General features: G+C 41.4%; 1 protein-coding gene across 6 annotated transcripts; it reads left to right on the plus strand.

Annotated features, from left to right (window-relative positions):
- Nucleotides 1-3: 3 nt before the first annotated feature.
- On the plus strand, nt 4-27,060 carry mymx (myomixer). 6 transcript variants are annotated; one of them, XM_084948612.1, is made up of 34 exons: nt 4-630; nt 1,169-1,258; nt 2,493-2,636; nt 5,213-5,359; nt 5,835-6,026; nt 6,942-7,028; nt 7,248-7,366; nt 7,469-7,583; nt 7,665-7,742; nt 7,844-7,959; nt 8,993-9,155; nt 12,580-12,725; nt 12,814-12,910; nt 13,230-13,379; nt 13,633-13,782; nt 14,278-14,534; nt 15,593-15,728; nt 16,388-16,582; nt 17,068-17,220; nt 18,097-18,314; nt 18,646-18,829; nt 18,914-19,069; nt 19,255-19,611; nt 19,868-19,987; nt 21,739-23,679; nt 24,105-24,239; nt 24,361-24,435; nt 24,516-24,602; nt 24,708-24,799; nt 24,903-24,988; nt 25,068-25,131; nt 25,219-25,433; nt 25,890-26,036; nt 26,139-27,060. In XM_084948612.1, the coding sequence occupies exons 1-34, from the start codon at nt 139-141 to the stop codon at nt 26,402-26,404; spliced, it is 7,170 nt and encodes a 2,389-aa protein (XP_084804738.1). In that variant the 5' UTR covers nt 4-138; the 3' UTR covers nt 26,405-27,060. The 6 variants fall into 6 exon arrangements, with proteins under 6 accessions (XP_084804738.1, XP_084804740.1, XP_084804742.1 ...); XM_084948614.1 differs by having other exon boundaries at nt 12,817-12,910; XM_084948616.1 differs by having other exon boundaries at nt 9,038-9,155.
- Nucleotides 27,061-27,296: the final 236 nt, after the last annotated feature.

A 27,296-nucleotide genomic window follows, 5' to 3' on the forward strand; every position in this document is an offset into this window, starting at 1 on the left:
ACTTGACTGCTGAACTGAGACTGGACAACTGTTTAGTCAGGAGAGCGCACAAAGGGATGAAACAGACTTTTTTTTCAGAGCTCATTTGGACCTAAGCAATTTTGTTTTGTTTTGTTTTTTCTTATTGGGACACTAGTCATGTCTGAGAGCATTGTGAGGAAGGTGCAGCCCTTTACCATTGGGACAAGGCTGTCAGCTCCTGCTGTGGCAAAATGTCAGGATTTTACACAGAGTTATCTGCCCGGCGAGACTCTGGATAACTGTGTGCTGCAGCACAATCTGAACTCGCTCTACCTCAGTGGATCACAGGTGTGTGCACATGGACCCTGTCTCGTCTCGCCGATTGTCAAGCAGGTAGCCCCCGTGAAACACAACCAAGACCGGATGGCAGCGGAGGACCAGCTGAACCAGAACGTTGCCTCTGCCTCTGCTGTCTCCAGATCAATAAAGAAGATCACAATCTCTGGGAACAAAGACAGGCCAGAGAACAAGATGACAGCAGAACCTGCAATTACACGGTGCACATCTGAAAACAACAATAACAACAACAACATCAGCAGCACATCAGAAGTACATCTGCCAAGGATAGTGGGTGTGAGCTGTGAGAATAAGCCCACTTCTCAATTTAAGGTACAAGACTGCATGCACACATAGAATTCTAACAATAAAGAAAAAATATGACTCAAAAAATATGGCAGTGCATTAAAACAGTTGTTAAGGTAAAAAAAAAGTCTAAATATAGATAAATATTTTTTGTCAAATATATGTGTAGCATACCTTTAGTTACATAAAGGATATCTGATAAATTGGCTATTTTAATGAGTTTCAAAATAATTAACCTTAAACTTGAAGAGGCCAGTTTTCCAACACTGTTCTGCTTTAATTATAACATTTCCAGTAGAATATGGAAATGATCTAAACATGATCTTTAAAAAAAAGAAAGTTATTAAATAAATGGCTGTTAATCGAAGATCTATTTGTCTTACTAGCTCCAACCGAAAAGGCCTGTTGGAATTAGTCACAAGCACGTGCGCTTTCACATCGTGTAAAACGTTAATTACCAGCGTTCATTTTTGATTACCTTTTTTTTAAAAAAAATTTTTATTTTACCATTCATTATTGACATTTCTCGTCCCTCCCGGTTGCATATTTTATCCTAATATTTTAGGTTTTACTCAAAAAAGAGAGCAGCGATGAATTTCAGCCCATGCAGGGACAAACCAGACCGAAAGCGAACAGAGAGAAATCCCTACAACAGGTAAGATGCAAGCTAACTGCTAAATTAATGTCAAATAGTTAGCATTATTTAAAAGACATGTTTTAGAGTAAAAGAAGTGGTAAAAGAAGTGGACTTTTGAGGCTAAAATATTTTGTTATTACTTACTGTGCTACTGTGAGCAGCTGTCTTTAGTGTTTTATTTAGACTAAAGGAAAGCTAGCCCTTGTTGGGGGTTTCTTTATAGCTAGCTGCTTTTATATTATAAATTTAAAGCGAAGTGACACAGGGGTGGAAAACCAGTTATAGGAACAGTGTGTTTTGCTTGAATGCTACCCAGAATACTCGTTGTTTCCTCTTGATTTTGCTGTCGTGTATTTAAGACATGTTATACAGAACAAATAAACACTAAAAGTATATTTGTAGGATGTTGTGTAAAGCTAGTGGGCTGCTGGATTTGGCCGGTTCCAAGCTGAAGTCATTGCGTCTTGCGGATGAAGTGCTGTGTTAACAGCAGAGCTTGCAGAGGCAGGGCCCACTGGAAAACATGAAGTCAGGAGTAGATGTTAACAAAAGAAAAGGCTAGCTGAAGTACTTGTGGAGGCTGGTTGTAATAATACACAGACTGCCATGGCCTTAATTCCCCTTCAAGAACAAAACAAGGAGTAATTTTTCACATAATTTCCTATTTTGTTACCACAACAATACTTTGAGTTTACTCTGCTCATGTATTATTCATCCACGTTGTCAAAATGTTCTTATTACAAGAGATAAAGTGGCTTTGGTGCCTGTACCTGTGCAGGTAATAATGAGCGAACATGATCTGTCAAGGCTCTTTAAAGATGACATGTTTACACATAAGCCTGAAAAACATTGGAGGATCTGCCTGTTCCTGCTTCCCTCTTGTGCCCAGATGTTTCCTGATTGGGGACCAGCAGGAATGCTTGTCCATTAGTGAACTTGTGCCAGTCGTGTTCATTTCATCCTACGTGGTGCTGACAGTAGGTTTTTGTTAAGAGAGACCTTGGGGCCAGTCTGCCATGTGTTTCTAATGTGCCTGGATGGCGAACATAGGTATAATCAACGTAAGCGGACACTTAGACATCCTCTGATTGTGAAGTGATATTGCTGGAGAGCTGTGCCTCTTTCTTAAAGGTTTGTCAGAAGCAATCATCATCTGGTGTATGGTTTTATCTGTTTAAAAAAAAAAGGTTTACGTTGGAGACAAACTGCTCTTGTGTTTTCAACACTTTCTCTGTGTTGCATGCTCACACAGATATCAGTACCTGAACCGCAGGAGGATGAGCCTCAGAGGAAAGAAAGCCATCCACGCACACCGATTGAAGGGTCGGCAGCTGTTACACCCCCAAGTGACTGCTTCACTCAGCGCAACTCACTCTTCAGCAAGGAAGTACTGCAGGTAACACGAGGAAGGCATACCAGCGTATTAGCATCAGTAGCTCCTCGTGGTATTTCAGTGGGTTTATCATTTGTTTTTCACTCTTTGACATACAAGCTTTATTTTCCTGCTCTCCGTCTTTTTCTAATGTCTAATAAATAAGGAAAGATTTGAGGAGATACTTTTTCTATGGAGCTTCTCGTAAATTTGCAGCCTCTTATTTTACAGTTAATTAATCAGAATCTCTTTTAATCTATAAATGCTACAAAGACCACAAGCTACAGTGGGCTGATCCCAAAAGAAACATGTTATGCTGTTCAGTTAAAATCAGAAAGGAAATTGCCTGTTGTATGACCCTCAGAGGAGAACAAAATATGTACTGATTCTTATTTTGTCCCTAAGAACTGTATGAGCTGTGTTCGGCTGAGGGAAGAGAGGGAGGGGAAACCGCCACAAGCAATTATTTGGGGATGAGATCATTGTTTGGCTCCATCTCTTCACGCCTATTGCTCAGAGAGACTCAGCCAAGCAGCACAACTGGTTGTGTTATCTCACTGCTGCGTTTACCCCAGCACACACAAGGACATTTTTCAGCGAGTTCGGCTGAGGGACATTTTTGTCCAGCAGTTGGCTTTGCCATCAGACCTCTGTCGAGCAACCATCCAAGTGATAGGCGAGAAAAAAAAAAGAATTACATTTGCGTATGATGTATGTATGTGTTAAAAGCTTTGTAGCACATTAACAAGCTTACTAGACCCATTGGACACAGTGGAGGACGCTTTTGTATGTTCACGGTTTTTGACAATTGGCTTTATAAAAGTGGAAGTTTAGGTACCTGGGGACCTGCCTGTTTTACAGCGATTTGGTTGACTGCTATTGCTGATGAAAATGTATTATTATAGTATTACATTTCTGTCAAAGTGGAAGTGAGCCTTCCAGGGAGAGACTTTTAATGGCCCCCGATGGTTCGAGCTAGGGGAGCGGAGCGGGTCACAACATGGCGCAGCAGGACTTTGTGTAGAGCCATCTGTCTCCCAGGCTGCTCTGCAACATATCTTGCCTTTCACCATTTCATTTCCAAGATAGAGAAATAGAGAAACTTCAACCCCCACAATGTTCTCTGGGCCAAGTTGCATTACAAAAGAGGTAAAAAATGTGGCCCGTTAATAGATATTTTATAACTGTCAATCAACTGTCCTTGTTTTCTCTATAAATTCCAAAATCAGATTTCTTTCAACTTTTTATATTTATTTTAAAATTTGTTATGTATTAACTGCAATGTTTATTTATGTGGCCATATTTTTTTTAAACTGCAGTCGGTCTATTCTTTGTGGCCAGACTAAGGCCCAACTGTATGATTTGAACAGACCATTGTTGTGCAGAGTGGACAGGAAGAAACAAGGGAATCATAGACTTCCTGTATGAGGTCATTATAATGCCATGGGAGCCAGTGTGAGAAGATAGGGGCAGGCCTGTTTTGTCAAGCTCTTTTCCTTCTGTTGAAACCAGAAATACGCCCGTTACCCTGGGGGCCTTGTAAAGTTAATGACTTGCTCCTCTGGGGAGCAGTGACATCATATTTTAATCTAGAGCAAAAAGCTGTTTGGTGGATGTGTCATGTGCGGTCTTGATGTTTCATTGATTTTAAAGTGGAGTTGCTACAGAGTTTATTATTCAATGTCAGTTGCACCGAATTCCTTGGGAAATAATGCTCTGATGTAATGTCAAGGTTTGATGACTTATTTGTGTGTGTAACTGTCAGTTGACGTACACAAAAGCAGCGCTGTGAAAAAAAGGAAAGTCCGGATCAGTCTGACAAGTAGAAGAACCTGAGCTGATTTATTAGTTTTTGTAACTTAGGCGGGCCACTGACTTCCATGCTGTGTTCTTTGCAGAAAACAAACACGTACTTTCCAACGCTTTCTGATTTTGGCCACCTGGTTTGGCCTTCTCACTCCATACAGAAGGCTGCCAGAAAAGGCTGCTCTGCAAGACAAAGCCTTATGCAATGGAGTCGAGGCCCTTGCCAAGAGAAACTTCTGCTCTGTATAACATGACACTGGAGAACAAAGAGCTGGTCTTGATGTGCTTGATGTGCTGTATGCTGTATTACAATAAGACGGGGGAAAAAATTCGGTCTTTGCTAGATATGTAAAAGGATGACTGCTTTTGTCTAGTGTACTTTCATGCAGATGATATCTCACAATCCAAGCTCTAGATGAGCTTAAGGTGTGAAATGACTCGCTGCAAAAGAAAAAAATAGAATATACTGTTGGTCCAAATGTACAAATCAGTCTTCACCATTGATTTTCACATGTACAAGGAAGCATTGCGTCACTTTTATGGGCTCAAATGTGCACAATAGAGTTTGGCCCAAAATCAGTTTTTGTCATGTTTGTACTTTGTCACTGTCACAAAAATCACCAAATTGTTGTGAAAATTTGGCCAAACAGCACTGAATATAAGCTCCCTAAACCAGCATGAAGTGTGTAAAGCAGTCTTACACACTCTCAGATTCAGGTCAGCAAACATATTAGTGAATAACAATGTGAAGCATGACTGAGACATTTTTGCCTGTGTTTGTAATTTGGATGTAGGCTGAGGCGTGGATCAAAGGCAAGCTACAGGATTTGAAGGATGGATGTAATATTCAGTGCTGCCCCCTGGAGGATTGGGAAGATGCCTCACAAATGCTTCAGAGAGATCTTAAAGACTTTGAGAACACCCTGATTCAACTCAACCAGGTGGGAAAGTTATTCAAGATGAGACTGGACACTAACTGAAATATCACAGAGTTACCAAAACAAGCACATCTGAGCACCCTATGTCCAAAATTAAATGTTTATTTTAACTTTTTAACACATAATGGGCATCTGAATGTAACCATTAATCACTGCGTTTGGTGTTAAAAGAGCCTGTCAAATCATATAACACATAACATAATGGTAGGCACTTCCAGGCAAGAGAAAAGAGGAAACCTCAGTATTCCAGGCGACTCTGTCAAGCCAGTTTATACTTTCTCCCACAGGAGAAATGTTTGGAAATTGTGCATTGGTCATAATTAACATTGCTCGGCAGTCAGACAGGCCGGCAAGGTCGGAAGCAGAACTCTGAGAGTTTTCAGGAGTATATCCAAAACACGAATGACAGATGTGTTGCCTCTGCTCTGGGTGACAATTCAAATGAACAATGTCTTTGTGTTTCTGTGTGTTTTAAAAGATGGGTGAGCAGCTGATCTGTAAACTGAATCCCACATCTGATTTGGTAAAGAAGCAGCTCAGTCAGCTCAGGGACCAGTGGCAGACCCTCAAACAGATGGCTGCAAATCAGATGAGGGCCTTAGGAGGAGCCAAGAACCTGCAGGAATTCAACAAAAAGGTGGACAAGCTGGAGGCATGGATTAAAGAGAAGGTAAGGAACATATCAGTCTTTCTCTACTTTTATACTACATACAACTAAAATTTTCAATTCAGGAGGAAGGAGCCAACTTTAGTGGGTTACTGGGTAAACTCAAAGTATTTTGTAATATTGGTTGTCTTAACGATGCAGGTATTTCCTTCAATATGTCTTATTTTCTTAAATTCAACACCAACAGGGTGAAATGTAATTTACGTTTTCTTACTTTTTTTTTTTTGCAATGTTTTGTATTTCACTGTTAATTCCTGAACATGTTTCATTTTTCTTATCCTGTTCACATCACCTTTGTAATCTCCCTACATTTCTCTTTCCCCTTCGTATTTATCAAAGCAGGCAATCCACATATTAAAAAACGGCAGTTAATAATGCTCTCCAACTTCAACAATTATGCCAAAACAGTTGGCCCAGAGGCAAATCTGAGTCTATCAACATTTGTCAAGATATTAGTCACAAAAACAGCACTTTCCAATACAGGAAATTAGCTCAGTATCCTGAAGACATCTCTGGTTTGTGTGTGTTCACCGGTGTAAAACATCTGCCTGTCATTATCAAAAAGCAATCATCTAATTCATTTTAGGCCTATGTTTATCTCTCTGTTCATGTCCGTGTCTGGCACAAGGGAACTGATGATTGATAATGGACCTGTGGGATTGTAATGGAGGATGCTGGTTATGAAGTCTATAAAACATCCACCCTAGGAGATGTATTCTCCATTACGTTCCACTCATCCTTTCCTCTGTCCCTTAGTATCAAGTTCAAAGTTCCTCACTGCATGCTGAAGGCTATTTCTGTTTAGCATCTTGCTTGGTAGCAGAGGTAATGTGGTTTAATCCTGGTGCCTCTGAAAAAAAATAATGGTTGGGTTCCTAACAAATGGGGGCTATAAACACTGACTTTTATGTGTGCCAGCAGGAAGAGGAACAGTGTCTGGTGAATGTCCTGGGGGAAAATGTTGACAAACTGCAGTTGACTAGAAGAATTTTAGATCTGAAACAGGTGAGCTACTACTAATAATTACCAGAACACTGATAAAAGTGTTATAAACAACATTCCTGTGGTAAAAATATATGCATTTCCATATGTTAATAGCTTTCTTTACAGTTTTGTAGAGGTTTTCCAGTAATTTATCTATGGCTGCCTGTAATTTGTCTCCATCAGTGTATGGTAAAGACAGCTGAGGTCATAGTTGGATTGTGTTCTCCTGTTCCCCTGCAGGATGAGCAGCTACACAGAAATCTCCATGAGGAAATCAACAACTTGGCACTGAAACTGGAGAAACAAGGGAAGACAGATAGCAAAAACATATCCAGCAGGAGGAAACACATCAATAAAATGTTTGTCACTTACATTTGACTGAAAAATTGCATGAAACACCTCCAATCTAAAGATTAATTGAAGACTGAGTTTCTCTATGCTGCTGTCTGCTGTTTGTGTAGGTGGCTGAAGATGCAGTCGCATCTGAAAAACTACCATGAAAATCTTCATCTGGCCCTGGAAGTGTCCTCATTTTACCAGCAGGCTGATAATATATTATTTGCTATAAACAGCATGGTAAAACTTCCTGAAAACCTAATTATATTATCATATATTAGATCTGAGAGGCTCTTCCACTCACAGTGTCCCTTCTTTTAGAGGAAAAACATGTCTGTATTGAAAGACGTGGACAGCTTTGGAGATAGAGAAATGCGTGAGATCGCCAGTCAGATCATGGTAAGCTGTGTCTTTTCACTTAAAGCAGCACTGCTTTGTCAGATCTTGAAAGTGTGTTGCAGAAGCCTTCTCTACCTAACCTGCAGGCCTGTGTGTGGTAGATGCTTGATGTGAGTGTATCCCAGCTGTCGAATCTCTGTCCCACCCTGGCTGCCAGTGTCACACGGAAGCAGAGTGAGGTGAAGGATTGCTGGGCACTTCTTCAGAAGCTTTTCAGGTACGCCAACAGGCCATGGATACCCTAACAACTTTGGTGGCCTTAAATATGTGGACCATTTCACTCAATAATTGGTCCTTTACAACTACCCAGTGAGTTGGAACTTTGTTTTTTCTGTCATTACCCTACTGTTACTGACGTCAGACGTATGCACTGGGAGAACCAAACAGTTTTCCAAATGAAAATGAGCTCTGCCTGAAGAGTTTTCTCTTCATTCTGATTATCCGTGTCCAATTTTGGTTTAAATCTGTGAAAAATTACAAGCAAAGAAAAAGTCTGCCGTGTCTGTTGACCAGTTAGCACACAGATTATCATTTACCATTTACCTCTCAGTTTAGAATATGAAGTTTTCTGTGCTGAAATTTGGAGAGGTGTACAACATGAATAATGTATTGGCAAAACTGCAAGTTGGAAACGTGGTTTGTTCACCTCTTACTATTAAAATCCTGATGTCATCTGAAACAGTCTGCTAAATCTGAGTAGAACTTCTTTACAAGCATATTTAGTTATTTTTTTATAGAATGTGTAAAATACATTTATTGTTACTGTAACTACAAGCACTATGTAGCCAGACTTTTTTTTTCTTTTTATTAACTATCCAGACTTTTGCATCCTTAGACTGATTAGGGTGCTAGGAGCTGTATCAAATTAATGACTACAACCAAAATCATTGTTATTTTGTTTCAAGTTCCCAATTTTTGTATCAGAAGGCCATTAGGTTAAACAGATGGATTACTCCGTTTGGTGAAATAATCATAATAATAATGATTATAATCATAATATTGCAAAATTTGTAAATTGTGCGAGTCAGAGCTTCGGACATCCATGTGCAAAAACTTTCTCATGTTAGTAGCCTATCTTTAGATCCAAATATTACATCATGCCGTCTCTTATCAGCTGCTTTTCAAGACTATTTTAATCAAACAACACAAACACTGGCATGAAACTTCAGAGCCATAATTGGAAAGAATCGCTGGCCTCTGAAGCCCTGCTGTCAGTACTACAGTAACCTCCTGGTCTGCTCACCCTGCAGGAGTGACAAGACCATGCTCTTTCTCTCTGGCTCCACTTTCACCAGGGAAGATTCTGACCTCCTGACACTGGCCCAAGAACCCCAGTGCAACATGGGAATGGAGGCAAATTGTATCATGGGAAAGGAGGTGAAGGAGGAGAAGAATCATCTGAAAGGCTGTGCTGTAAGTAGCTTTTGTATTTCACTGTAATACTGGAGAAACCACATTGTGGTTCCCAAGTAGGAGAGAACAACTCCATCAGTGCTGGCAAAAGATGACACCAGCCCCATTCAGTCCTACAAAATCTGTGGCCTCAGAAAGTGACGCACTTCGTCCTTTGGTTTGGAAACTGCCTGATATACAGCTAAAGCACAGTTTTCCAAAATAGAAATTGACAGATGTGCTGTAAAGCAGTGGCTTCTACTCTTGGCACCCAAAATACTGTTTTCCATCTTCCCTCTACTTAATTATATCATCAGATGTCCCAGTTTTGGAGAATTCCGTGATAAGATGGTTTGCAAAAATACCAATTTTGTGCTTAAATCAGTGCTATAGAGAAAAAAGCAATATGTAACTGTGTTTTCTATTTTTTGCCAATCACCTTCTGTATCATCTAACAAGAACCCCAGTCTTCAAATGTTGCAAATATTGCCCTGTAGGAGACACAGGAAGAGCTTTTAGAGGTGTTATTTGTGCTGGCACAATAATTACATAAGTTTCCATGAAAAATGTCAAGCCCTGACTGCACAACATGGTTGAACAGTGCGCCAGAGCAAATAAGCCTTTCCCTCCAAAATTTCACTTCATGGTAGAAAAATATCTTGGCTTTCAACCATTCTAACAAAAGTACAGTCATTGAATTAATACTATATTAACAGAGGGTCCATAGTTCAGTCCAGGGTGAATATTCTAGAGAGTATGTTTATCCCTTGGACTTGACATTCCTTGTCTTGGAGGCCTACAGGAATTTTATTGAACTCGCGGGTCCTCCTATAGTTACCGCACTGCCCATAAACCTGACAGAAAGTCTGATTATCCAGAAATGTAAGTGTGGTTAAAACCAGTAATTATGTGAATATTTAGTCTTTAAACTTAGCGCATTACATTTCTTTGATTACAGTGGCTGTTTGAGTTTAGCCTAGAGCAAAGCTGTTCTTGTATTGCTGACCTTGAGCACTTCTGATCCCTGCTGGGCCCATGTCCTAACTTTGTCAAGCCAGAAAGTACAGATGCTTGAGAAAGCAAACTTCATTCTTTCCATTCTTCTCATGTTACTATTTTAGTAAATTTCTCTACTCGTGTTTTCTCGCATCTCACCATCTGTGACAGGAGCCCATCAGGGCAGCAAACCTGACTCAGTTGTTGCTCTACAAACACTGATCTTGTTGCCATGGCATGCAGGACGACCTTGAGTGAATGGTTAGAATGGTCTTTATTGCACTAGCAGTTAGTAGTTGCCTGGGTACACTGACTATGGGAGCTTTACTTGTCACTGTTTTATGGAAGGGTTAAAAAGACACTCCATGCAAAAGCTTGGAGCCTTAAAGGCCAAACGCAGTGCTAAGCCCAAGCACAGGTACCTGTTAAAACAGTAAAAGTAATTTGTCACATAGTTTCACAGCACCCTAGTGTATGGAATTGAGCCCATTACTTTTAAGGGTGCAATGATGCAGTTACATGGATCTTTAGGTTAATAGTGACTGTGAATTATTTGCACATTTGCTGGTAGACAGCATTGTCAATGCATTTGCATATGTGTTCATGTGCACATACACACTGTATTTATTCTCTCTGTTGCAATAATTCAGTCAATTAGCTGTAAAGGTTTTAGTGTCTGTACGTGCTTCAATATATGCATCCATGTTTGTGTTAGCCGTATATAGCCTCTTGTTTCTGAAGGTAAACATGGCTATCGTCTGTTTCTCTGGCTAATTGTAGCCAGATGCTACTGCTGGAGACCAGATGGGTCTGCTGCTAAGTGATAGTTCTTGGCTGACATCATAGCACACTACAGAAAAACACACAGGGTGAGAGGAGATCAGTAGAAAAGGGATAGGAAGGAAGAGTGAACAGTATGCTGAAATGGTAAATGATTGGATAAGACGGTAAAGCACAGAATACCATTAAATATGACATACCAAATTGTTAAACGGCTATTTTTTCTGTAGCTGATATTCTGCCAAAGTGAAACGACACGACATGTTTACAGTGGAGTGCCCTGCAAAAATGAAAGACAGAAGCAAATGCCTGTCTGCGGAGGAGACCTTAGCAATGATTATAAATTCTTTGACACAAGGTTTTTAGCTCTACAGCTTTAGCACATAAATGGGCCTATAATTTGCCTCTATGAAACTCAGCCTGGCCTATAAAATGACTGGCATGTTGGTAAATGATGTTAGACCCCTACAATTTACTGCACTTTGCATAATTTTGGAGGCGACACTTTTCTTTGCTCCCTGCCTCACTTTTTCTATAAGCCCAGTCAGAAAATAATATGATTAAATTAAGGGCCCTCCATAAAACACTGTTATAAATGGATTTTTTGTATTTTTTGTATAATTGCTATGGCACATTGCTAAGTGCTTCCATAACTTTATAATTTCATATTCAGTATATATCATCTGGTTTAGTTAAGAGAAGCAATCAAGAACTTACATGTATAGCACTGTATAGTTAGAAACAGCACCAACATCAAGAAGTAATTACCGAATAAAGCAATAAAAAACAGCCTAAAACACTTGAATTAAATATTTGTATACATACATATACATAATTATGAAAACATCAGTTTAAAAGAAAATATGTTGTTGTAGTACACAGCTGCTCACAGCAGGATGAAGAAGGTAAAAGACCTGCACTCAGGATAGCCGAATGTAGCAGTCCAGATACTTGTGGCTCTCATTGGAAACTCTTCAGTAGAGCCCTTTGGCCAACCTTTAAAATACTCATATGGTTGTAAAAGTAGCTTAGTGGCTGTTGACATCTTTAATATATTTCTGCCCATAGACAAGGTTGATCGCTGTGGCATTGACCTTTCTAAAAACTCCAGAGTTCTCAACAGAGTCGGGGTGGATGACCATGGAAATCACTGTCTAAAGCTGAAACAACACTGCTGCTTTAAATGGGAGCAGGGGCATGGGAGTTTGAGGGTTATATTTCTATCTACAATGGCTCTTTTTATGATCAGAGTGGTTTAACATATGTTAGTAACGTTGTGCTCATTCATTTTGTAATTTCACATTTTTAAACCTTTCTTGCCATCTTTAGTATTGAAAAAGTTTGATGCTGTCAAACAGAAATAGCTTGACTGGTCTGGGCTGTTTCACTAAAAATAGTGAACCTTTGTGAGTATGTTTTGTGTCATTTACAGGAGAAACTCCGGGCAGCTGTCCATGTTGTCCAGCGTCCAGCCACATTGTAACATTCACATTAGTACTGAGCTACAGCAACGCCTCATTGTCTAGTGACTGTTCACAGCATGAAATCCTCTTTTCTGAGACGTTTAATCATCCTGTCAGCATTAATTCAGCAAAGGCCAAGCATTACTCACACACCATGTTGCTGATCTTTTGGATTTTCCTACAGACATTTACTCCTTTGTCCACAGAGTACTGCTGACGGTGGGAGTGGTAGACGAACACAGAGCTGCCAAAGCCAGGAGCAGCAATCAGTGAACCACACCTCTTTACCAATGAGAGACAGCCCTGTCTGCAGTGATGATGCTATCGTCGGAAATCAATTGAAGGGGGAAAGGTGACGTTTCTGCCTGGCTTCTCTCACCATCTTACATAATGAAAGGTCTTTATGTAAGTCATAATTGGAGTCTATGTTTTCTTTGCAGCAGGAAGCCCAGAACAGAACCCAAGATTGCCACCCCCTCTCCAGGCCACCCACAGCTTCACATACAGCTTCAGAGGTTCACTGTGTCTGCTGACAAGGTGACTACTTCCCCTGCCAGTCACACCCACTATTCTCCCGACAATAGAAATCAATTTGCAAAACTGTTTCCATGCTCCACACATACAAATAAAAGTAAAAAAACAGGTTAGCTGGCAGTAAGGACTGTGCCTTCAACATCAGAAGTGATTGCTGTTAATTGTCAGCATAGCATTTGTACTCCACAATATGGCCATGTATTTTTGCATTAACTCATTTCTATCACTTAGAAGTTGTTTATGTGGTTTCCTGTAGCCTCAGCAGCTAAATCATATGTGTAAACTGTTCCTCATTACTCTCTTTGCTTTTTTTCCATCTCAGACTTTGTCATGGCTCAAAGACAACGTGTCCATGGCTACACAGGTGTGTTCAATAGCCAGTTTTGAGGGGCTGGAAGCAGCAAAGAGGTGTCAGCAAACCGTTGAGCAGGAAATCCTTAACAACCGAGCCAGGATAGAGGTGGTCAAAAAGGTAAACTGCAGCACACTGTCACATTCACAGTTTCTCTTAAAATAAAGCACTGAATGAATTCCTTTAAAAAAATCTCCCCACATTTTGCAACTTGGGTTTCTTGGCAGGTCTGGTTTATTAATCAATGAGCTGACATCACGTCTGAGACAACTTTACTTACCCAAAGCTTTAGATTAGTCTATAGTTACAATATAAAATTCACTTCATTTCTTATTCATAATTTTCTCTCATCACTTTAATGAACCTTCCTTAGGAGGGCCACGGGCTGGTCCGGGCACAGCACCCGGGAAGCGCAAAGATCGAGGAGTTCCTTGGCCAGCTGGAAGTCCTGTGGGAAGAACTGAGGAAGAGACACCAAAGGAATGCTGTCTTTCTCCAGGCCTCAGAAGAGCTGGGTTTTAGGGTAACATTCTTTTTTTTTTTTAAAGAAAAGAAAATAGTTCACAGGCTGTTCTCTCTTCTCTGTTGAAATTTATGATTATGACAAATTATCCTGGATCCTTTTTATCCCCACTAAAAGCTTTCTGTTCAGCCAGATCCTGAGCTGTATGCATGCACTCATGGTTAGAAACTTGTTTACTTTATCACCTTAATTGGCTGAGTTGTTGAGATGTAGTCACAACATTTTATGAAGGCTAATCCAAGGAATATAAAATGTGCTCAGATATAATTTGATTATGACTTGGAAAGAGGCTGCAAATCCAGATTGATGACCTAGTTGGAAACCATGAGTCATGTAAGTCTTAGCAACTACTTCCACGTATTATTGTTGTCTTTGTACAGTGCCTTTGGTAGTTTAAACTGTGCATTAAATCACCTTGAAATTAAAGCAGGAAAACTTCTATAACATGAGACATAAATTGCACTCCCCCAACCTCTCCATGTCTGTTCTGTACAGGTTGTGAAAGTGCTCCAGGCCCTTGGCAGCTTGGAGGCCTGGCTGGAGTCTGTGGAGCTTTCCATGAAGGAATCTGTCTTAGCCGGTGACCCTGAAACAATGAGCATGGCTGAGAGGGAAAGCCGTTTGCTGGAGAAAGAGGTGGCATCCCGCAGCCTGGAACTCAGTGCTCTGAGGCAGGAGGTGGACCGCCTTCATAGTCACAGCCACCCACGTACACGAGGGCTACCGGCACGCATGGAGGAGGTGGAGAAAAAGTATGTTAGAAGGATAGGTCAAGGGTAGCCCTTTGATATTTGTCATCATGGAAAGTTCATGTTATGGATCTGAGCAATGAGACTCTGGTGGTTTTTCTCATCACTGTGGTCAGGAAATAAAGGAAGTCAGTGTTTCCAAGAGGTCACAGGTTTGGGCTTGCCATGTTTGTAATCCAACATGGAAGAGTTTGTTCATAAAGCTCCCCAGTTCTTATTTAAGACAAACAGTTTCACCCCATAAACCACAAATATATATATAAATATATCCATAGATTTTTCTCTAAGTTGGCAAAAATATCTCTCCATGTGCTCATCATTTCACGGCCAAAGTTTATTCATTTGTGATTCATGCAGCACTTAGTGAGGTCTACCCCAGAGTTTTGACATGCACTTCACCCACAGCTTGTCAGTGTGTGTCAGAGTCACCCATTCCGTGTTTGCAAGATGACGCCTCTCTTTTTGGTTGGCCCTTGAAAGACAGGTTGTTGCCATGGACTCTCACTAAAACTTATGATGCTGGCTGGTTTACCCAACATACCTGTGTCTATAAACAGAAGTTCAGACTCTGTAAAGAACACCAAGCTGACCAAAGAAAATACAGATGTGGAAAGGTCTGTTTAAGTGTTTCCAGGGTGGGGGTGTTAGATGGGGCAGGGATGGCCACTTGTGTAGTCTGAGGTCCTGTTGGTGCAGGAGGCTCTCGCTAAGCAGCTGAAAGACACTTGTTATGATGTCATTATTTAACAGTGCACACAAGCAATGTAAGGGTCATTTATTCTGGAAAAATACCCTTTCAAAAAGATCCCTTTACCATTTCCTATATAAACTCTGCACAGTGGAGGTACCTCAGTGCACTAAAGTACAGGATATGTTTATGTGACACATGATATATGATAACATAAGCAGTGCTCTAGCACGGTACGAGTCACCTAGTAAGATGCTTGCGGTCTCTGTAATGTGGTTCTGCTGAAGGATGCAAGGTTGTATATGTGGATGTGGTTTACCATTTAGGTGTAGCTTTTGGTTATAACATCCCTGCTGGTGTTTGTGTTTCCCAGGTACCACCGTGTCCAGAGTGCCCTGACCCAGCAGAGCTCTGAGCTGCAGGACACGCGCATGCTGACTGAGTTCCTGGAACGTGTGGAGCTGGAGGAAAGCCAGGATCTCAGTGGCAGTCAGTACAGATTAGGGCAGGTAGGTAAATTTTGCAATAGTGGCATTCAAAGGATAAGCTTGTAAAAAGTTTCAATAAAAAAAAAAATATTGTTCTGCATGTGTAGCCAGTTTTAGCATTACAGGTAGCTTTAGTTTGTTGTCAAATTTTGCATTCTACCTGAAAATCTGTAGCTTAAATGGTAAGTACGCTGATTCTTAAATATACTTTTCTACTCTATCTGAGCACTCAAAGCACTTTACACAAATTCACTCATTCGCACAAGCACTTTTTTCTAAGCTCTTTCTAAGTAGGTGCTTTTATCTAACATTCATACACATTCAAACTCTGAGGGATTTATTGGAGAGCAACAGACTGGAGCAGACGGGGATCAAACCACCAACCTTCCCATTAGTATGTGACCTGCTCCACCACCTGAGTTACAGCCACACTGCAAACACAATATAAATCCATTTTATGAACTCTACAACAGCTTTAAACTAAAAGCGGTCCTTATCAAAACTGTTGACAGTGTTCTATGAATTAATCAAAATAATATAGTATAAGAATTTTTAGATTAAATTATAAATTCAGGAGTGGCAGTATTGCAATGCACTACTACTTTTTCTCATTCACATTACTACCATTTTAATTCAGTTGAACTTGGCAAATGAATAGTAACTCTTTTTGTACCTAACAGCCTCTCCACAGTGAAAATTCCCCAGCTCCTACTTTGCTGACACTTCAGAACAGCGGCAGTGGTGAGCCTCTGTTAGAAACCATGGGAGACCCCGTGGAAGAGCTACGAGAGGCTGTAGAGATGCTGAATGACACAGTGAGAGAAAGAGGTCGGTCACAAAGCCACGACCAGGCTATCCAGGAGCTGATGAGCAAGGTAAGAAGAAGAAGAGATTTTACATATATATATATATATATATCACACACACTGATTACATATAGTCTGTTCAGAAAATGCATGTACACGAGTGCTGCAGTGGCTCAGATTTACTGTTTGATGTAGTATTAACATATAACAATATTAGACGGTGCTGAATGGGTTTTAAAGTCCCCCATCTCTAATAGAGTTGCATCTGGTTTCCTTTTTCCTGTAGCTGTGCACATTAATAGGCCCAAGACAGGCCACCACTCCCCCTCACATGTGTGTTTTTGTGTTATTTCAGTTTACTCTTGGTTTAAGGAAAAAAAAAAAAGAGTACACATTTTAAAAAAGCACATACGCAGATGGCTGGAGGGGAATCCATGACACCATTTTAAACTAATTTGCAATGTGGCTCTCATTGGAAAACAAATAATGTACACTGAAGTATAATGACTTAATAACATCCTATGAGTACTCATGATGACTTGGTGCATCGCCAGCATGCCAGCCTGGCAGTGCGCGTGGAGGAGTGCGTGTGCTTCAGCAAGGATCTGAGCCTGGACATCCTGGAGAAGGAGACAGACATGGCCATCCAGTGTGAGCCAGATCGCTGTGGCCTAGAGGCTCTGCGGGAGGAGCAGGACCACCTGGAGGTGAGAGAAAGATGCCGGCACATGTTGTGATTATGCTGTAAACATCTGAAATGATTCATTTCTGGTAATGCAGTCCAGTATTCCATTACACTGATGTTGGATTATGGACAATTTGCCCTGTGTATTTAAAAAAAGGGAAGTCCCCCCCACCCCAACCCCGACTGTCTTATAGTCACCTCCAACACATTGTTCCACAGTCTGTTTCCTGTTGTGACATATTTTTTCACAACAACAACAAAAAAAGCCTACCTTTTCTCCTTTGTGCCATGAGCAAGCAACATAGAGCAAGCAAAAGATTGTTATTCCCGTGGGATATTTATTTGTGCTTGCATGAGTCACTGTTGTGTTAGCTCTCAAAGTGTATGTGTATGTTTATGAGCAAATCTGGTAGGGTGTGTATGAGTGTCCACGGTTCACAGGGTTGGAGATGTGAAGTTGGGGATGGTAAAGTTCTGTGTGAGTCATTTTCTGGGCAGTGTTATGTTTATCACACGCACACACAGCTGTCTGTACTTGATACCTTTGAAAAGCAGAAATGACCTAATCTCCCAAACTGAAATAACTGTGCCGTCAGCAGACAAGCATCTACAACTCAGTGTTCTTGTGGCTTACTGTAGCTGAGAAACGTTATGAAGTATTGGTCCCAGAGAACCCTCAACACTATTAATTACTGCCTCGTCAAAAGGAGGGAAAAAAAATTCAGATTGCAAGCTAGCTATAGCGTGGCAGCCCATATGTAGACCATATGGGCCTCTAACTGAATAATATGCATTAAGCTATGGAGATGAGGTCATAGTCAGAGATACAATTGGTACAGGCTGTTTGAGTGAGTGGATTTGATGGGAGATGATAGATTCTTACTGTGATTCTCCACAGATTGACTACGAAATCATCAGGGAGGAGGTAAAGGAGTTGCAGGACCAGGCTTCTCGACTGAAGGATCTGTGCCCAGAGAGAGTGCACGTACTAGATGCAAAAATTCAGGCTACACTGCAGGCCTGGAACGAGCTGGGAAAGAGCGTGACAGAGAACAAATCACGTCTGAAAGAGTTTGCGCAGCTCCAGGACTTCTTCAGGAGCTACCTCGCCATGATGTAAGCAGGGCGTGAGGATGTTGTGACCCTTTTCTGGGCCTCAAGTTATTTCGTAATCAACTTTTTTGAGAACATCTGCCCCTTACAACATCTATCAAGGAAAGAACAGGATGTTCTCATTGTCAAGCACAGGTCCCTGGGGAAGTGTATAATTTAAGATGTGCTGAGAAGGTCAGAGCAAGTTTCCTGGGCTGAGTGTGACAGGGCAATGAATGTCTGTCCTATCAGGGAGAGCCTGGTCATTCTCATGCTTTGTGAATGTATGGTTTTTCTCACAGCCCTGTTGCTTGTCTCCTCCACTACCTCCCACCCCAACCTGATCTCTGAATAGCTCATGGACAGAAGACACCAGGTCATGCATTTTCTCAGATACCACCTTGCATTTTGGGAAAGACGGGCAGACATCACTGGTTGCAGAGCTGGATATGCAAATTGAGCAAAAGTTTGAGGAGTTTGATGAGCTGGCCGCCACAGGCAAAAATCTTTTAGACAAGGAGCACCACCTCACACAAATGGTGAGCAGGGTTTCACACGTGACTTTCTTTGAATATATTTTTGTTTTTATTTGGTTCTACTTTACGAACTCTAATGTCTTACAGGTAAGAGAGCGTATGGAGGAACTGAGGAGTATGCTCGGGTGGATCTTGGTACACTGGAGGGCTCAAAAGCAACAGTGGCTCCACAAGAAGAGCAGACAGGAGCCTTCACAGGACAACATTTACTTTGAGGCGACAATGGGCCCGCCATCAACAGAGGTAAATAAGCAGAGGGACACTTACTGTAGAGACAGAATGAGTGAATGAAGGCTGGGGAGAACAATATAGCACCAGTGCATGTATTTTTTTGACAAGTGGAAATTGTAATATAAAATGACAAATATTTGTAGTTCAAAGTGTTTCTAAACCATTGTGTTTTTATGTTCTCTTTCCATGATACATAGAATTCAGCTCCTGAGCCAGAGCCCTTCCATTCTCATCAATCCCCAGTTGTCACCCCTACTGAAGACACAACAAAGGCAAGAAATAGCCAGCCATTGTGTTTGGTGCCCAGTCATGCTGAGAAACATAAAGAGGAGCCATCAGAAGATGGGTATGAGATCATGAACAGCATTGGACCCCAGGATGATCCTCCTAAAGCCAACGTGCTGGTGCTTAAAGAGGGCAGCAGCCCTCCTGTAGGGGGAACGGTCAACCTCATCCTTAGCTTTGGTAACACAGGGGACAGCCAGGTTCAGGTACTTGACCTGCCTGCTGGGACAAAAGAGGTAGTGGAGGAGACCTCTGAGCCTGTCCACAGGGTGAGAGACGCACTCATCATTTCACACTATAAGCAGCTACACAGTAATATGGGGCGTCACTATTAATGCCCACATTCACTTCTCTCCCAGAAGCACTGAAACAGATGATATTTGTTACTGTTCCTGAAGGTTAATGCAGTAACACGCATTCCCTGAAACCACACTGCATGGGATCTCCCTTCTTGACTGTCTTGCTGTTCATTCCCCTCTCTCCTTTGGCCTTCACATCTTCCTTTTTCCCCGTTTTCTCCCTCAGCCCACTGTGCCTCAATCTTCTGCCTATAAAAACTTTTGGAGGCGCTGCCAGGGGCTTTTGGAAAATACTTTGGGTAGTTTAAAGCGAAAGAGAAAGATTTATCGGCAGAGTGCAAATGAGGTAAACTGCGCGGTGTGAACTGGCATTGCATGCTGCATCTCGAAGTGTACTGGGACTGCATGCCGTGTGTAGCTCTTTTCTTAAGGCAGCATGCTCTACTAATCTGTTACAAGACACAGCCAGTCTGCAGCTTCCCTGGCTTGTTTCCTTCGCTGTAAGTGAGACATAAGAGTAACGGGAAATAAGTCAGGCTGAGGTGCTATCATATTCATACTGACACCATCTCCAAAGTCGCTGTGGCTGGAAAATTTATAGTTAACATGAGAAAAGTGAGAAAAGAAAACAAACTGTTTTACTATTAAAACTCAGAGTTTCCCCACTTAACTAGAGTCGTAAATGAAAATCTAAAACCAAATAAATTCTGTTTTTAATGTAGTCCTTTCTGTTATGATTTTTAATGGGATGTGAAAAGAAAGGTGCTACTTTTACAATCCATTTGTAAAAATATAAACGTAATGAATAAAGTGATCTACCTGACATTCAATAGGTGAACAATAATGTTCTGTTTTCAGGAAAAAAATATTGTATTTACGTAACTTTTATAATTTACTTTAATGCGTGCAGATTTGCAGATTTATAACAATACACCCCAAACCACAAGTTGTACAAAATCTGTGTATAAAAAGTTTTTCAGTTGATTTACTTTTCTTGGGAATTTACACCAAAAATAAACTGTTATCTTTGCAGTATTCACTACCATATTTAAAGCAGTTTTGCTCTCCATCATGCATTCCAGCCTTAAAAGCAAGAGGAATGATCTCAGTAATCTTGATGCACTGAAAACAAATCTGTGTATTTTGGCAAGTCTGTCTTTGCAGTAATCTGTCAGCAGTCATCGTGCCTTTTCAGCTCATCTTGTGTAAACTCAGATGAATTGTTAAGTTCCCACCAGAAAATCACACAATAAAACCTGAGCTTTTTCTTACTGTTAAACTTTTCTTTGGGCCACAACTTGTTAAATGAGCCAGGATTTAAAACTGAAAAGATTTGCTGACAGAGACAGAATGAGGGTGATGAGTAAGAAGAGCACAATCAGTCTTCTACCTACAGTGAACGTTGACAGAAGCTCTTTCTTCTTTGCTGTCATTTCACTACAAGCCTGATGTAAACCTGGTCGTGTTTGACTGCGCGGCTGTGCTAAAGTTGTTTGAAAGCAGTGACCTCATCCTCTCTTCCTATGAAAATCATGCTCCAAAATGACTCGCAGCATGAGTGCTCTCTCAAGTGCCAGCAGAGGTTCAGTCATTAGACAGAGAACTGTTGCTGAACTTCGAAGAAAAGCCCCCAGACTGCACACCATGATTTATAGTCTGGGGTTTCCACAGAAACAAGAGATTAGTCACAGAGTTGAAAGGTCAAGACATTACAGCTGCGTATGACGGCATGTGAAGCCACATATGATTCTGATTAAGTCCTGTAAGTGTGCAGTTGCAATAATGTTCATGTTCTTTGTCCTTACATCTAATGTTTTTGTCTTCGATAATTTTTTAATACATTTACATTGTTGTGTCAGATTCATGCATTCCTGAATCCGTTGTATTCTTGGATGTGTGCGATCATTGTCTTAGTCAATTTTGCTCTCATGTCATCGTCCATCTGTAACACATAAAACAGCTCTTGTTCTCACAGAGGGCTGCAAGGCTACAGCCTGCAGCACGCATGAGTCTATGGTTAACCATTTTTAGTACAGTAATCTCACTAATATGAGAGCTTCCACACATACCTAATATACTTTTTTCTCTTTTTAATAGGTAAGTACCTACTTGCATGTCAAGGATAACAACCTGGCTGCGGCCCCTGTGTATGAGAGCATCACCTTGCCCCGCCAAAAAAGCCGCTCCGCAGCCTCAGCCTCCCCGACTTTCTTGCCATCCTCCTCTTTGCCATCCTCCTCAGCACCTGCACTTCAGGGAACCAACGTCACTTTCCACAACACGACAGGGAACGGAGGCAGCTCCATCTTCAGCAGCATCAAGAGAATGGGCAAGAAGCGGAAGAGGAAGAGAGACGCGCGTAGACACACTATCCAGAAAATCATGGGAGTTGAGGAGCAAACAGATGGGATGCCTCATTGTACCTCTGAGACAATCACATACGACACACATACATGGCCACTGAAGGAACGTCGAAGGAAGAAGAAGAATGGGGATGGAGTAGAAGCCATTGCCTATATGAAGAATCCTTTGCTGAAGGACATTGATACAGAGTGTTCAGGGGAATACAGCATTACTCCATATGCCGTTTCAGCAGGACCCACCACTACACCCACAGCAGGTCAGGTGAAAAGCCACTGCAGGTTCCTCTCCTTGGGTTCTGTATTGAGTTTTGATCTACCTAAAGATATGACTCTCATTCCCAGCATTCAGGACATCATTACTATTGCCCCTCCAGAATCAAAAAAAGTAGCCGGGACTGATCCAGACCCTCACTCGCACAAACAAACATTCCTGAGCTCTTTCAGACAGACTAGACCCACTCCCACTGTCACGCATGACACTTCAGCTGAAAGCAGCTTTGCTGAGACACAGCTATCTACATCTCTTGGGAAACATCTTCCTGGTGTGGACAGCGGTTTACAACCTCCACCTTCTCCTTCTGTGGAGGAAGATGAGGATCAGACTGTACAATGTAATGATTTATCTAAAACCCAGGTGGCTCTTTGTGAGGAGGAAAAACAGGAGTGGGACAAAACATTGTCAGAGATTAAAACCAGCACAGCTGAGAAGGATGGGACTGTCCAGCCTTCACAGTTGCATATTTATGTGAACCAAGCCTCCACCTCCACTACAGCTATACATAAACACGAGTGCCTTAGTGTTCATACACTCATTAGAGACCTAAATGGACATCAGTACCACAAATGTGCAAGACCCCACAGTTTTCATGAAGAGAGTCCTGGACTTCAGTCAAGCCAAGCTTCCTTCATGAGAGTCAATCTGAAGTCAACAAAGAGTGTTCGACAGGACTCTGTGGACTCTGGCATCTCCACCTCCAGCAGTCTCAAGCTTTGCAAAGATGATGCTCCACGTTCTGATAGCATGCAGCCTAAAGGGGTGGTGAGGAAGCTTATATCTCTTGAAGTGGGAGGTACAGAGTGCACTAAAATAAGAGAAAATGATTCAACAGGTCCACCTTCACGCTCAGCAGTGATAGGAACAGAGCCTGTCCACCTTGATCACCAGCAGTTTGAGGAAGAGGAGGAAGAGCTAGAGGACATCTGGAACCAGACTACTAACTACAGGCAGAGCATTTGCTCAGACATCATGTACCAGCCCAATGAGGAAGAGTCCTTACCTTTAGACCAAGCCAAAGAGACACCTTCAGATACAACCCCAACTGTGCTCTACAGAAACCTCGTCACTGCCTCGGCACCCAACCTTCTTGTGGCTGAATTCAAACTGCCCACCCACATTCAGAACCTGCTGGGTTATGACAAGGGCCAGAGTCCCAAAGATCACCTTCCTCCACTGTCTATAGGAGACAGAAGGTCCTGGGCAGCTTTTCCTAACAGGGAGCCAGCCAGCAAAACTTCAGTGACAGTGAACGAGACTGCTTCGGATCCAGTGAAGCTACCTGATGTAGGGGACAATCAGAGATACATTTATCAGTACAAAGAGGATGAGGAGGAGGAAGAGGAGGTAGAGAAGGCAAAGGTGGGGGCGGAGGCAGACGAGCACACAGGTTGCTTGAAGGTGAGGTCAGGGTGTGATGATCCCACATGACTGAGATTATACTGAAATTACAAAAAGAATTTTTTCTCACACATTGTGGTGGGTGGTCAGACAGACAAGTGTGTCAACAGTTTTTAACGGAATAGATTTAATTACTTTTTCATTATGTAAAAGAAAAGACAAAGACAAATGAATTCAAAGCCAAAATAAATCAAAGCAGAAGTATATGCAGTTCTAGAGACTTAGTGCTAGGCGGGATAGTAGATTTTATGGTAGTAGATGTAGTAGAAACATGGCATATACTTTATATACCTTCGTATGTCAGTATGGCTTGCACATTATGTGTAGTTACTGTGTGCATGTACACTGCTCTCACCCCAGTTGCATTGTAGGTATTCAAGGCAATATAGCTACATTAAAAAGTTATATCTTCTCACCCTGAACAGGACCCGTCAGTGAGTCTCCTGTCAGTTCATATGGGTTTGGATGGGATCTGTCAGCAAAGGAAAGCCTCACAGAGCCAAGAGGACTTGGAGAAACCTGAGGAGCATGTGGCCTCAGGGTGGCACTGTTTCACCTCAGTGAGTGTTACTGCAGTCTGTGTAGCTCTTAGTCAACTGGAAATCTGGGCTCTTCTATGAGTTTTCTTTTTTCATTGATTTTTTTTTTTATTTTTTTTTTTATTAATTCACTTCCCTTCAGAGTGGAAAACCTGAGCTGCAGTCGATGGAGGGGATGCTTGAGAGGAAGCACAAGCTGCAGCTGGGAGGGAAGAAAGTAAGAAATGTTTAAGCCAGCACAGTCAGCAAATGTAAAGCGTGCAGTCAGCACTACACACTCTTATCTTATTTTCACAGGCAGCCTCCAGAGGTTGGAACTCCTACCACGCTGTCCTATATAGACACACCTTGTGCTTCTACCAGGATAGAAAGGAGACTCTGAGGGTAAGCCAAGAAATCACGACAAAAGGAGCCCAAGAGAAAAGTGAGGATTAATAATTGAAGTAAATAGAATGTGGTCACTGATGATTACACTGTGTTGTGCTGCAGAGTTCTGCATGTGGCCTGCCACTGAACCTCATGGGAGCAGAGTGTTTACCTTTCCCAGAATACACCAAAAAACCCAACTGCTTTCGATTAAGGTCAGATTGTAGCAACTGCTGTTTAATAGAAATATACTGATTTAAAGGCAGTGATGCCTTTCCAGCAGCTGGAACGGTAAAAATCGTGTTTTCTGATCTTTAGGCTCCGTGATGGGTCTGAATATCTGCTTAATGCATCTTCACGCTTTATGATGAAGAAATGGATGATGAAGATACAAGCAAGCACAGGTAAACTAGTTATTTCACAGCTCACACTGAATTAATGTTCCGTATTATTATTCTAATTAATTTGTGTGTGTTTTTAAAGGTCAGACAGTGTGTAGGTCTTCAATATTAGGTGTCCCTTTTAATGAAGATCTCCCCAGTTCCTTGTAAGATGCTTTCATATAATTTGAATTCCACAAAATCTTTGATATTAATTTCTGTAAAATAATAGCTTGCAATTCTTTTGTCCACAGAAAGCCCCCCTTCTGTTTTGGATGTCATGATCCAGACGGTTGCCACTGTTCCTCTCAACATGATGTCACCCAGCTGTTTCCCAGGCACAACCCACCGGGTACCACCCAGACCAAAGAAATTGTTGTCCTCACCAGAGAGTTGAATCACATGCCACAGAGTCACTTCAAGCGTTTGGATGAACATTTAATCTCATCCTCAGATGCGGGCTGCTGCGGTGAGAGCCTCTGCTGTGCAGACAAAAGCTGCATTTATCTGGGACCAGTTTAACAAATACCTCTGCCCCACTTTTGCACACGGCAATACAGAATAAAATAGACACCATTCTCCAGCGCCGGCTTCTGATTAGTCCCACTGTGCTGGTGGTTAGGGGATGCACTCTGTTACTTATTGTTTTACGTACAATTTACATTTGATTTATTTTAAGTGCAATGATTTTATCAGCTAATGTAGTATAAAAGATTTAATTTCACGGCTTTGAATAACCAAAGAACTATGAATGGTTGTTGCAGGTACAGTTGGTACCACTAGGGGGAGCTAAAGTATTGTCTACTTGCATATTAAAACAACATAACTAAGACTGGTGTTAGTACAGTAAATGGTTTTGCTTTTCCTCGCTCCTCTCCTCTGTCACTTTAGTCTTACTTTTAATGTTCTCTCTGACCCCTCCTAGATGTTGATAAAGGCAGCTTAAAGCAGATGATGACTCACAGACTCTCTCGAGGCTTCAAAGACAACGCCTCTTCCTCTCCCCACTCCCCTTTATGCAGCGGTCAGGACTGGCTAAGTAGCAAGCGTCGCTCCCACTCCTTTACTTCATGTTAGTATGCAGCTAGTAAAATACATTTTAGCATTTATAATCTATAATATCTGTGTAATTTTTTTTTGTCTTCTAATGTTTTCTGTTTGGTGTTTTTTGCAGCAACTTACCAAAAGATCAAACCCATGTTGCGTACCCCTGGAGGCAAAGGCCTGGAAACAGGCTCCAACTACTGTGTGACTCTGGTGGTGGGAGACAAGTCAACAGACAGCGCATCAGCAAGCAGAAGCTCTGAGCCTCCACTGCTGGCTTTGGCTGGGTGGGAGCAGGACAAATATCAGGACGCAGCTCTGAGGAGCTACGTGAGCCTGCCGCGGCCACGCAACAAGTCTGTCTTCAAAAAGTTCTTTGGGAAAAGGGACCTCTGAGTTTATCGATGATGATTTATAGAGATTGAAAAAAATAGTTTCGAATGTGCAGTGCACATATTAAAAACAGTTACTACTGACCATATTTATGATTAAAAGACATACCACAGTTTTATTTTTGACGGATTTTATAGAAATCACTTAGCTGGCTTGAAAGTCCTTATAATAAATCATTTTTATGAGTGTTTATATTCTTTTTCACTTTTCTTGTTCAAGCAAAAAGAAGAAAAGTGTATGTGTGCACTGTGTAGTTGCAGATTTAAATCTGTATTCCTTCTTTTTGTTTGAGTAGTATTTCTCTTTTTTTGGTAATCTTTGTATAGAAACCCACCTGCTCAGCAGACGGTCTGTTTAGAATCCCAGTGGTATCATCTTGACCTGGTTATGACCAAGTATTCACCATATCCTCAACTCACGATGCTCGTTGTACTATTACATCTTTACAGCTCCTCTGTTTCACATGTTTCATGTGTGTGCGCGTGTGTGTATGAGTTTGTGTGTGTGTGTGTGGTGCACCAAAATAATTTACTTAACCACAGATCAGCAGTTTGATACTGCCGAGCTTGTTTGATACAGATACTAATGTAGCAGAGACTATTAATAATAAAACATAAAAAAAACTTGCTGTGGTTGTGATTAAAAGAAATCATTTCTAAGACAGTTTTGCTGAAAATTTCTGTTGCTGGAGCTTTGTTGTCATCTCGGGAGGCTTTGAAGAGAAAAGGGATTAGATGAATAGAGAGATTAAAGGCCAAGCTAGGCTAAAATTATCCTCACATCATTAGTCTTATTTTTGCATATGTAAACCTGACATCATTCAGAAGCACCAGATCCAGGAACTCTGTAGACATGGCTGCATAATTAGTCATGCATAAAGCATTTGCAACACTGT

The sequence above is a fragment of the Perissodus microlepis genome, chromosome 13, assembly GCF_051167445.1.
Source record: "Perissodus microlepis isolate ML-2025 ecotype Zambia chromosome 13, ASM5116744v1, whole genome shotgun sequence".
NCBI classification, from domain to species: domain Eukaryota; kingdom Metazoa; phylum Chordata; class Actinopteri; order Cichliformes; family Cichlidae; genus Perissodus; species Perissodus microlepis.